Raw genomic sequence first — 12,729 nt, 5'->3', positions numbered from 1 at the left:
TCCATCTTTCTCTATTCTGTTTCTTAGCTTTTTAAATTATAGCAGTTATTGCTATCATTATATGTATTATCTGTGTGCCTATTAATAGCCAGTCTCTTCACTCTATAATGTAAGTTCTATGAGGGCAGGGACCTTGTCTGATTTATTCACTGTTATATCTCTACTGCTTACAGTATTGTCTGTAACATGTATGCATTCAGTAAATATTTGTGGAGGCAATGAATATTGTATTTAATCCTCACAACAACCCCTCGAAGTGCTTATTATTATCTCATTTTACAAATAAGGAAACTGAGATTTAGGTTACATAATTTGGCCCAGACAAGAGAACTAATAACTGGCAGACCTAGGACTCCAGCAAGAACCTGTCTGACTCCAAAGACTATGCTTTCAAACCCTGTACTATGCAGCCACTCTAAGCCAAATTCAGTTGTGGATGCCAGCTGCTGTCTAAATGCCTAGTACCCAGTTCTCTGAGGGATCCCAGACCTGTCAGGTCAATTTGTTTGGGTCACTGTAATTAACATAAAATTAGTCCTAACACATATATGGATACAGCTCTCATTTTTTCCAACATACAGTAATGCTAATGGTAATAAAAGATCTGTTTCCTCTAGGATTTCCTGCTTTCAATAATTTTAGTGATCCTGTCCATGTATACAGTATTTTATATTTTTAAAATAAACTCATTTGATTCTGTACAATAATCCTGTGAAGGAAGTACTCATAAGCCAGTATCATTATCCCCATTTCAGACTTGAGAAGATAACACTCAGGGAGAGTAAACTGAATTGACTAAGTTTACTAATATAATAAATGGCAAACCCACGTCTATAACTTTAATTTCTGAACCTTGGTCCAATGCATATTCCCAAATTGCCTTTGGTGAAACATACATACGTGCAATGAGACAGCTCTCAGGCAAGTTCATCATTGGTAATCTGCTTTAAGATAATCTTACTACGAACATCCAGATGAAATAATGGGTAAATAATAAAGAGAAGTGATGAATTCTTTTGTACTTTATAAAGACAGTTATGCAATTTTTAAAATTTTTGAGCACAATAAATGTGCTTAAATATTATTTGATTTGCAAAATTTGATTTGTACTTGTTTCCTTTGCAAACCCACACTTGTCTCACAAAGTAAGATTTACCTAAAAGTCTCATAAAGGATAATCCTCTCAAACTCACAGCTCTTCACAGCACATGTAGCTTTTACTCACAGTGTCAAAAAGGGTTGATGTTGTGAATAACATCCTGGTAATCGGGTTTGGCAGGAAAGACTATTTACTACAGATGTATTAACAGATGACTGGGGTGATTCATACGATACATTTTTATTTCATTTCTAAACGTTTATTTTTATAGGCTACGAATATGTGTCCAAAAAACTACAAATCTACAACTAATTACGAATAACTTTAACCATAATGATAAACTATTATGAGGGTGCATTATTCTTATTTAATTAGATGTTTAGGTTGAGAAGGAACAAAATCCAAAATATAGTGTCAAGTGTATGTTTTAACTAAATAATAACCTTGAAGTGATTTAACCAGCAGACAATGATAGTGGATAGGAGCATGGACATCAGTGACAAAGATCTGGGTTTGAATCCCCACTATGAAACTGCTCAGTTGTGTAAACAGCCCTCATTTTTAAGATGTGGAGGATTTTACTTCATTGAGTTGGTCTGAGGAGTAAATGAGTTAATTAAATCCATCAAGCTCTTTCAGTGTGTCAGAATATGTCCCAGACATTATGTATACAAACATGAGAAAAGTAGACGTAGTCTCTTCCCTCATGGAGCTTCTGTCTAGTCAAGAGACAGACACTGAGAAAATAATCACACAAATCAGGGTATAATTATGAACTGTGGCAAGCAGAAATATGGGACAATATGAGAGTGGATACCAAGAATATAAAATCTAACTGGAGATTTTAGGAAAGGTTGTGGCATGTACAGTCAGACCTGGAAGATAAGTAGCATTTAGACAGATGGATGGTGCCATCTAGACAGAGGAGTAACAAGTACAAGTCTCCAAAGCAGAAACATGGCTGATACCCTCAAAACACAGAGGGGAGCCAGCAAGGCCAACGTGCCAATTAGTTTAATGAAGGACAGGGAAGGCAGCATAGATATAAGAAGTAGTCTGGCCCATGCATTTTTAACATTCTTGGAGTATAAAATACAAAGTGGAATGATGGAAGGTAAGACAGGGGAGGAACTGAGGTGCCAGGTCAAGGGAGACCTGCATACTAAGGTAAGAGTTTGGACAATCACTCATCTTAAGTTGAATAGGGTGCTATCGCAGGGCCTCCATGTGAGAGTTGTGCCGTTGGATTTGTGTATTAGGTTGATCATTCTGGCAGCCGTATGGAATACTTAACAAAGGAAATTTAAGCTATTATATTGATGGAATTCAAATGCTAAAGTGTTTTATGCAATTAAAATGGTTAATAGCAGGTTACTAATGTAGTCATGAAATCTCTTCACATTGGCTCTTCTCCTACTTTTCTACACAAAAAGGCCAGAGTTTATTAAAATTTCCCTACTATTAGCTGTATTTCTGCCTTTCTCTGCCCCCCAGTAGATTTTTCCTGGTCCATTAAGCCCCCTGCTCCAATCTCTGTTCAGTGGACTTGCCACCTTGCAGACGCTTGGTTGAGATGATAGGTATAAGAACCAGTGTCACTGGCAGGTTAGGTATGAGAAGAGCATCAAGAAAAGATAAGAAGATAGGGAGACTGTGGCCCTCAGCAGAAAACATGTGGCCCTCAGCAGAAAACAGTGCACCTACCCCTTACAAGGTAATATGCTAAGTACTTTATAGTTCTTGTCTAACTGAATTGTCAAAACAACCCTGTAAGATAGGTGCCATTTTATAGAAGAGAAAACTACATTTCAGAGAAGGTCATCCAGCTAGTGAAAGGTGAAACCACTGTTTTTACTGAACAGGCATAAGGATGGGCAAAGGGGGGTGTGGCAGAAAACAGAAGGAGAGAGCTCAAATCAGAGAAACGAAATGGGTGAGAAGTCAGGGAAAACTGCGATTTGGGACCAGTGTTAATGATGGAAGGAAAGTCCTATTTCCTTTAAGATAGTATTTCAATTTGATATTTATGACTGGGCCCCCACCTATGGCTGCATCCTTTGTATCTTGCTACTCACATTGGATACCTTACATCCCAGCCACACTGACCTCCCTTTCCTTGAATGTGCCATTCTCTCACTTACTTTTCTCTCTTCCAGGCATCTATCATATCTGGGACTTGGCCTACAACACTCTTTCTCCCTCATTGTGCCCTCCATTCTTCATATCAGTCTGTCACTTCCTCAGAAAACCCTTTCCTGATATGAAATCTCAACCTACCCTGCAACCAAGCACACCAGATTCTTTAGGTATCTCTGTGCTCATTTCATAGCACCCTATATTCACCTCCTTTCACGCATTGTTATTTCTATAATTGGCTATTTTCCCCATTAGACTAAAAGTTCCATGAGAAGAGATTGTTCATTATATCCCCATGACTTCCAATATGTCAGGTACATATTAGGCATTCGATAGATACTTGTTAAATGAATAAAATGAATGAATGGATGTGCTATTTTACCATGAGAACAGATGCAACTATACACCTGCATGAATAAATAGCTTTGTCGATGAAGACTGGGCCACTCAGGTCAACCATTTGTTGCCTTGTTGATTCATTTCATTTTCTCTATGTAAAGCTCTGCTGGAAAATAAATATAATTTTAGTGCCCCCCTACAAAAAAAAAAACTATAGTTGTAAATACCTCTATGACGAACACATTTATGAGTACATGTCACTTTTTTCTATTAAAAATGATAAATAATATAATACTTATTAGCATTAACAAAAATATCTTTTAAATGCCCAGCAACAACTTTGATTTCCTTTTAGAAATTCTAAACGACTCTAATTCTTATAAAAGGTGGTTGGTTGACAAATACGAAAAGTGATATCTTATTTACAGAATAGATGTGGTATTAACATCAATAAAAGCTTCTTTTATGCTGCCTGGTCTACTTTTCTTTCTGCTTTTTGAATTTTATTATGCACATCAACCTGTTACACATATTAAATATTAATAGTACCATCATGACTTTATTAAAAAAAATAGAGGAGTAATTCAACATAGCATATTGCAATTGTCTTTGTAGATTTTTAAAAACTTTTTAAAAATGTTTATAAGTTTGGTTAATGGACACCTGAAATAACAATTTATAATTCACCCACTACTACTTTTTAAGAAACTTAGTGTACATGAATAATTTTATTTGCAGAGATAATATACTTTAGAAGAATATTAGATTAGGATAGAAAAGGAAGGACCTCAGAGATACATTAAAATACATTTGTTTTACAGGCACAAGGACACTGATGCCCAGATGCCTCTAGGTGCCCAAAGTTACAAAGTACAGATTTACTTTGATTTTTTTCACAGTTCCACATTTCTTCTGTTCTTGTATCAAATCCCATATGCTATTACATATGATACTTGAGAATTCCTACACAGCAAAAGAAAAATTCTACCAACTGCTCGCATTTTATTAAATTTAGCCCAGAATATTCTGCCTGCTATCCAGAACTGCTTTCCTATTGACCAATCATCTAACAGCATGTTTCTGTCTTAACATAGTCTAACATTATTTTCCTTGTATTCTAGTTATCAGAATTATTGGGATTATTATATTTTAATTATTCAAAACATGTAAGAAATGTCCACTCTATAAAACATGTTATAGTAGTTACTAAATTGTGTTTAATCAATATTATTGGGATGATCTCATTTTCCTCAATGACCACATCCAAAGAAAGGGATAGATTAAAGATATAACTTGTGAGTTGATCAATAAACTACCCTATAGTTAATTATTTCATTATGACAGGAATTGTGCTGGGTACTTTTAATACTTTATGGCAACATCACTTACTTATAGGTAATATCATGTTTTTCTCACAGATAAGGAAATCAAGGCTCAGGGAAGTTAAAAAACTTATCCAAGTCCTAAAGCCAATAAGTGTAAGAACAACAATTTAAATCCAAGTCTTGCTCCAGAGCCCTGCTCTTCACACTAAGTCATTTCACTTCTCTTTTCTCAGTAGTGACATTTGTGACAAAAGAGTTAAAATTGAAACTGGGCAGAAACATTCCAATAAAAGAGATGATTCAATCTTCTTATAAAAGTGAGTTATCTTAACATCTGAAAAGACCTTGGGATCCACGTGACAGAAAAATCTGTGTTTTGGGTTGCTCTGATGATTTTCTGGCCTAAAATATCTTACTTCAAATCTGTGGGGGTCTGCAAATCAGTCTGATCAGACTTGAGCCCTTAAGACCTTAAGCAATCTGAGTCTTATGGGTGAGATCTAGGGTAAGATTTTTTTATCAGGGGGGTTAGATTATTATGAAACATGTCATAATCATTTCCTTCTTTTTACATGCAGAAAAACTAAAATGAAAAACACTTCTCTGGTATGTCTAATAGATCCTTTTATATTGCCATTATGCAGTGCTTTGTCTTGATTTGTCATAATCTCTCCTTTCATTAATCTTCTAATATTATTCTTAAGAATATGGAGCAAAGACATGAAGAGGAATTTATTTCTACACTGTGTGTGATAGAAGGGAATGGGAGAATGGAGAGGGCCAAGAGGTCATAGAAGGATCTAAGGGGACAGGAAATACGTTTCATGCCAAGATGGGAAGGAAAGAAGAGAACCAGTGGAAGTATTTATGTTTCCTGTCACTGAAATCTTTGATGGAGGTGGTGGTCAGCTGTGATAACTGAGATCTGTCACAGATGAGGTAGAGCCTGGGACAGATCAGCGTAGTTAGTTAGCAGTTCCAGTCTTACTGAAAACTTCCACAAAGCAAAACTTGAAGAAAGCATCTCAGCCAGAGCTGCTAGAAGGTGGACTCATTACTGGAGAATAAAGTGATAGGGGCTGAACAGAGATAGAATTAAAATTTCGAAGTTGTTGGCAAGTTTCCTGTCAAAGAGTCCCAGGAAAGTAGAACAAGGGCATCCCAAGTACATGGTCACTTGGGAAAAAAGGGTATCCATGAAGGTGGGTGAGGTGAACAGGATTTGCGTTCTGAAGTCCTCTAGGATATCTCCTCACCTATATGCAGCTTTTAAATCAACCATGCATTATTTACCATTTAAACATCATAATATAACTTTGTTGTAAGTATGTTTGTTTTATAAACATGTTACATATGCCATCCTAGAAATATTCACGAATATAATTAATTCAGGAAATTCATGGGTATTTGTCCCATTGAACTGTATAATTTACATGATAAATCAAAACACTGGAATAATGACATTTATCTCTGATACAGCATTTAAGGCAGAGTAATAGTATTTCTTACCTTATACCTGTAGTCATTAATATTTTGATAAGTCGATATATAGCACGACACGTTTTTTACTTAGATCATGTTTTCCAAATTGAGGAAACTTAGATTTCACTGTTGACTTAATTTGTTCAATGCAACAGACTTCCAGTTTTGAGTTCTAATTAATAACCTTTTAAAACATTTTTAAAGTACTCATTATGTTTTATATAGTATCTTCAATTATTATGATTTTGAAATAATTATGAAATCCATGTAGGTCAGATTTGACAGTATTCTCTCAAGAAAAGTAACACCGAGTGTAACACCTAAGGAAGACTAAAACATATTTAAGAGACTGTTTTCCTGGATAATATAAGGAAATACAAGTTGCCGCTTAGCCTTTTTTTTTTAATTTACTTTAGTTTATTTTTACTGACAACTAGAAAAATTGACTGAGATGCTTGGCAATTTTTAAAATAAAATAAGGTATTCATCTAACTTTGAGTCCTGGTCAACTAACGCAACTAGAAGTTTTTAGGCTTCAAGTCCATTAACATCAACTGAAGCTGCCATGTGATACTAGGCCCTACAGGAAGATATCCCTTAAGATTTTCTGAAATATAATCTATAAAAGTAAAATATTTAAGGTCATACTATGGAGAACTTGGTTGGTAGATTCAAAATTAAATAATCTTTCTTCAGTGATAAAAGGAGATCACAGTGGGAAATCTATACTTAATGAGTCTCAGGCACTAAGCTATTGATTTTGTTGTGTTTAATGGATGTCCAATCAATGTGAGAAACTAAAAGATACAGCTCGAATTAACTCATGTTATGCTTACATGCAAAATGAAAAGTGAGCTAATGAATAAATGTCTTTTAATTAGTTTTTTCCAAAAATAATAGTAATTTCTATTCAAATAACCAGTGATGATAAAATTTAAATACCTTATTCAGGACTGATGACAGAATAACATAAAATGTGTTTGAAATTTTTAGCTATTTTCTGTAAACCCATAAAAGAATTGCCTATTGATTTTATTCTACTCCCGCTTTTGTTTCTATTTCTGATAATACAAATACTTCATTTGCTTCTAATCAAAATAGACTCATTTCAACATTAAATATTGTGTTTGTTTCAAATCAGAGTCTAAAGAATTTTTCCTTTAAAAAAAATCACTAAAATGCAGAATATCAGAATTCTCCAATCAGAAACAATATGTCAAGCCACAGTAAAGCTGATTGGCTTCTTCAAGCATACAAGACATGGTTTTTAAATGAAAAGCTAATTATCACACTCAGAAAGACTACCTGATACATTATGTTAAAATGATGTGTAAGCTACACTACTACTACAGATATTTTAATATTGAGATACAAATAGATGCAAAAGCAAATCCTGCCATAAAAAAAAAAAAAAAAAAAACCCACAGGCAAATTCTCCTTCATTTGCACAAACACACAATATCACTTTAAGAAGTTGAAATCAAATAAAGACAGGACCCTCAGACCTTCGTGGGGAACAAAATGCCCAGAAAAGTAAATTATACTAATCATTTTATCTCATGAACCGGCAGCGCCTACCAGAGCTGTTTAATTACAGGACCAAAATAATAATAGAAAAATGCTGCACACAACAACAGCCCTGTTTCCTATCCTACCTTTGTGGTGACAATGCACAGGCAATCCATCCTGGATCCCTACACAGGACTCAGTACATGGAAATCACACCAGCAAATCAGCAAAGGTGAGAAAAGCCTTTTGGTAAATGGCACACAGAGAGAAGCAGAAGCTGGATTCTGCACAGACGGCTTTTCCAAGGGGGCCCCTCATGGGAAACTCGAGCCCTCCTCCATAGAGCTCAAGGCAAGCAGGATTCTCCTAAGCACCGGAAAATCCCCTAGAAATCATCTCCGGCAAAACTTCCCGGTGGCTTGCGGGGCTCCGCGGCTGCATGGTCCTTAAGTGGATTCCGTGATCCGAGCAAGGCTCCCGGAGTGCCTCACACAGTTCTGTCGTGGAGATGAGTGTTACAGCAAGCACCAGAGAATCACATTTCAGCTCTCGTTCTTGTTTCTGAATTCTGATCTGCTGCTTCAGTATACCCATAAGATCTCCTTTGCCAGAGTCTCCCCCCACCCTTTGCTGCCTTCGTCTTTCCTACTAACAACTCTGAGTAAGCACAACACAAAAAACTACCCGGCGCATCTACCAAAGGGCTGTCGTTCCGCTGCCAGAACAGCGGCTTTGGGTAATAAAAAGCTATTTATCATGAGCATGATTCCCAGCAGTCTAAATGACTCGAAAGGTATGACTGAAAAGCTAAGGTGCATGCGGTGCTGCATATATCACATCTCAACTCATTTGCAATTACAAGGGCAGCTTCTTACAAATGACTAGCAGCTTGAAAAAGAAAATCCCGGCCAGGTACATTTTTTAAAAACGGAGAATTTGGAGGTTTAACTTAAAAAACGCTCTCAATTTCTTCTTTTATTTGTGTACCTATTTGTGCCTTCTCTGACATGTGAATACACAAACAACCTGAATATTTAAAGTATATTACAAAATCGAGGTGGGAGGAGGTTTCAAAGTGTTCATAAAAGTTCCACAATCTGAGAGACAAAAAATGAGTTTTCCCAAACTTTTCCCTCCTCACTAGCTGCCTGCAGGCGCTTATTACGTGGGCAGAGCTCTGTGTTCCCTTCTGCGGATTCTAGCAGCAAATGATTAACCCTCTCCCTTCCTCCCAAATCCCTCCCAAACGGCTGCACAGACTGCTTTTGAGACGCTTGACAAGCATCATTCTGGATAATAATATACTTTTTTAGTTTTTTAAGGAACCTCCATACTGTTCTCCAAAGTGGCTGTATCAATTTACATTCCCACCAGCAGTGCAAGAGGGTTCCCTTTTCTCCACACCCTCTCCAGCATTTATTGTTTGTAGATTTTCTGATGATGGTCATTCTGACCAGTGTGAGGTGATACCTCATTGTGGTTTTGATTTGCATTTCTCTAATGATTAGTGATGCTGAGCATCCTTTAATGTGTTTGTTGGCAATCTGTATATCTTCTTTGGAGAAATGTCTATTTAGGTGTTCTGCCCATTTTTGGATTGGGTCATTTTTTTTTTTTTGATATTGAGCTGCATGAGCTGCCTGTATATTTTGGAGATTAATCCTTTGTCAGTTGCTTCGTTTGCAAATATTTTCTCCCACTCAGAGGGTTGTCTTTTCGTCTTGTTTATGGTTTCCTTTGCTGTGCAAAAGCTTTTAAGTTTCATTAGGTCCCATTTGTTTATTTTTGTTTTCATTTCCATTTCTTTAGGAGGCGGGTCAAAAAGGATCTTGCTGTGAGTTGTCATAGAGTGTTCTGCCTGTTTTCCACTAAGAGTTTTATAGTGTCTGACCTTACATTTAGGTCTTTAATCCATTTTGAGTTTATTTTTGTGTACGGTGTTAGGGAGTGTTCTAATTTCATTCTCTTACATGTAGCTGTCCAGTTTTCCCAGCACCACTTATGGAAGAGACTGTCTTTTCTCCACTGTATATTCTTGCCTCTTTTATCAAACATAAGGTGACCATATGTGCATGGGTTTATCTCTGGGCTTTCTATCCTATTCCATTGATACGACCCAGCAATCCCACTACTGGATATATACCCCAGGAAAACTGTAATTCAAAAAGAGTCATGTACCACAAGGTTCACTGCAGCACTATTTACAATAGCCAGGACATGGAAGCAACCTAAGTGTCCATTGACAGATGAATGGATAAAGAAGATGTGGCACATATATACAATGGAATATTACTCAGCCATAAAAAGAAATGAAATTGAGTTATCTGTAGTGAGGTGGATGGACCTAGAGTCTGTCATACAGAGTGAAGTAAGTCAGAAAGAGAAAAACAAATACCGTATGCTAACACGTATATATGGAATTAAAAAAAAAAAATGGTTCTGAAGAACCTAGGAGCAGGAGAGGAATAAAGAGGCAGATGTAGAGAATGGACTTGAGGACACGAGGAGGGGGAAGGGTAAGCTGGGATGAAGTGAGAGAATGGCATGGACATATATATACTACCAAATGTATAATAGATAGCTAGTGGGAAGCAGCCGCATAGCACAGGGAGATCAGCTCGGTACTTATGTCCAAATAGAGGGGTGGGATAGGGAGGGTGGGAGGGAGACGCAAGAGGGAGGAGATGTGGGGATATATGTATATGTATAGGTGATTCACTTTGTTATACAGCAGAAACTAACACACCATTGTAAAGCAATTATACTACAATAAAGATGTTAAATTTTTTTTTAAAAAAGGCAAAGAGCTAGTGCATATGTTAGAAAAAAAAAATAATAATATACTTTTTTTTCATCCTCTTAGACACATAGGCAGAGACAGACTTGAAACAGAAAGAAACAGGGGTGCAGAGAGAAGGGTGGGGGGAGAATGAGAGATAGAAAGTGAGTGACAGAATGGAAAGCACTGCCTGACCAATAAAAACGGAAAATCAATGCTTCCTTCTCGCTAGGAAGAAAACAGATAGTCAACTTGACCATGGACGACAACAAGAAGAAATGTCTAGGGACCCACACGTTGGGATCACTTCTTTAAGATGCCAGTAGAACCATTCCCCACTCCTCCAACCCCCTCTCATTTTTTATAAAAATTGTATTTTCTACAATAAATAATGTGAAAAAAGTGTGGACATGTAAGACTCTTCTACCTTTCATGAATTTTTCAGGTTCTAACCTCAACATTCTCCTGATTGCTAAATAGATGAATGTTTCAGAAACTGACATGCCATTATTTTACCAAAATGAGAACACGGTTTCTAAAGAATTTAGAAATTTAAAATTCATAGCAAATCAGATACGTGCTCAGAGAAAAAAAGAAAAAAAGTGGCTCAAAATTATTTATAGTTAAAAGACAATTTCCTCTGAACTGTTATCCTACTGGTGTAATAAACTTCAGATAAATTTCAAGTTAAACAGCATAAATAAAACCCATGTTCTAGTCCATTCAATTAGATAACTGTCTTATGGGGTTCAGTAATATGAAAATGTTAAAAAAAAAAAGTACCACCTTGCCTATTTACCTCCTCATTTATTACACCATCACGACGCTTAATTTAATTCAATACTTCCTAAGCTTGTCTCAGAGTATGTATAACGTCATGTCCTTGAGCATTCCCAGGTATCAGAGTTCTTCCCTGATAAAACCAAACCATCTTATATGCAATTGATACTGATTATCATATTCATCTTCAAGCTAATTAGGCTTTATGTTCCTATAGCACTTTAAATTTGTAAAGCACTTGTGACATTCTCACCAGCTTGAAAGTTTAAATGAATTTCCAAGAAGAGGTACCTAGTAACTTATTCCAAGCCCAGGGCTTTGTAAGTCACGATCAGAACAGAGACAGTCGGGGATTAGAAAGAGAGAGGAAGTAAATTGGGTAGCAGAGGAAGATGGATATTTTACAAGGTATCCTTGGAAGAAAAGTATCTTTGGAACTATATTCCATTTTCCTATAGTGGAGAAAGCTAAGAAATGGGCAAACTTGCAGGGGAAGCCTGATTATTCTTTTGACCCTGGCTGATCACAGATGAAAGCACTTTGTAAATTATAAAGACCTGCAGAAAAGAAAGGCAATTCATCTAGCATAGCTCCTGACCTCCCATATACACTCCCTAAGTCATTCATCTAACACGTTTGTTGAGGGCTCACGGTATGATTTTTTTGATTAATGTCTGTATCACCTAGTAGACCATGAGCACTTTAAAAGCAATTTTGACTCTGTATTCCCATTCCCATAGTATGTATTTATTGGGGACACCAGGGTGAGCACAAGCTAGCAGAAACCCTGCCCTCAAGTGATTCAACACCTATAGTACAGTACAATAAGCACTTGCAGTGTTTGAGAATCACAAAGTAAAGGCAATTAACCCAGAATGAAGTAGTCAGGGGCGGTTTTCTAGGGAGGAACCCGGAGCTGAGCTGAGAAGGACCCACAGGAGTTAGCTAGAAGTTGTGAGGAAGAAGAATTCTATGCACTCTATTATATTTAAAGGGGAGTGAATCAATAATAACGTTCTTCTTTCTACAATCAGCTTACATAAACATATCCAAAGGGTTTTCATTAAATAAAAGTACTTTAGAGCAGGCATTTCACAAACTGGACATGTAATCTCTGCTGGAGAAAAAAAGGGCATCACTCATATAATGTTAAGTGAGTACAAATGTGCTGTAAAAGCCTGTAGAATATACATGTTCTATAATCATTAGGTTGTACTTACTACATGTGATTACATGGATTATGTTTGTATGTTTAGATAAAAGTAAATAGGTAACATTTT

At 36.5% G+C, this 12,729-nt stretch overlaps 1 protein-coding gene across 4 annotated transcripts in view; it reads right to left on the bottom strand.

Moving 5' to 3' along the window:
• Nucleotides 1-12,729, bottom strand: part of DLG2 (discs large MAGUK scaffold protein 2) — a 2,066,111-nt gene that overhangs the window by 1,615,089 nt on the left and 438,293 nt on the right. The window contains exon 1 of one of the 4 annotated variants that reach the window (XM_082410136.1): nt 8,037-9,685. The exons of the other annotated variants lie outside the window; for them this stretch is intronic. Coding sequence (XP_082266262.1) covers nt 8,037-8,066 — 30 coding nt within the window. The 5' untranslated portion in view covers nt 8,067-9,685. Of the gene's footprint in view, nt 1-8,036; nt 9,686-12,729 lie in introns of those variants that run through there. 4 annotated transcript variants of the gene reach the window in all.

Source organism: Balaenoptera physalus (genome assembly GCF_965194825.1).
Source record: "Balaenoptera physalus genome assembly, chromosome: 10".
NCBI classification, from domain to species: Eukaryota; Metazoa; Chordata; class Mammalia; order Artiodactyla; family Balaenopteridae; genus Balaenoptera; species Balaenoptera physalus.
This window is presented reverse-complemented; position numbering and strand designations above follow the sequence as displayed.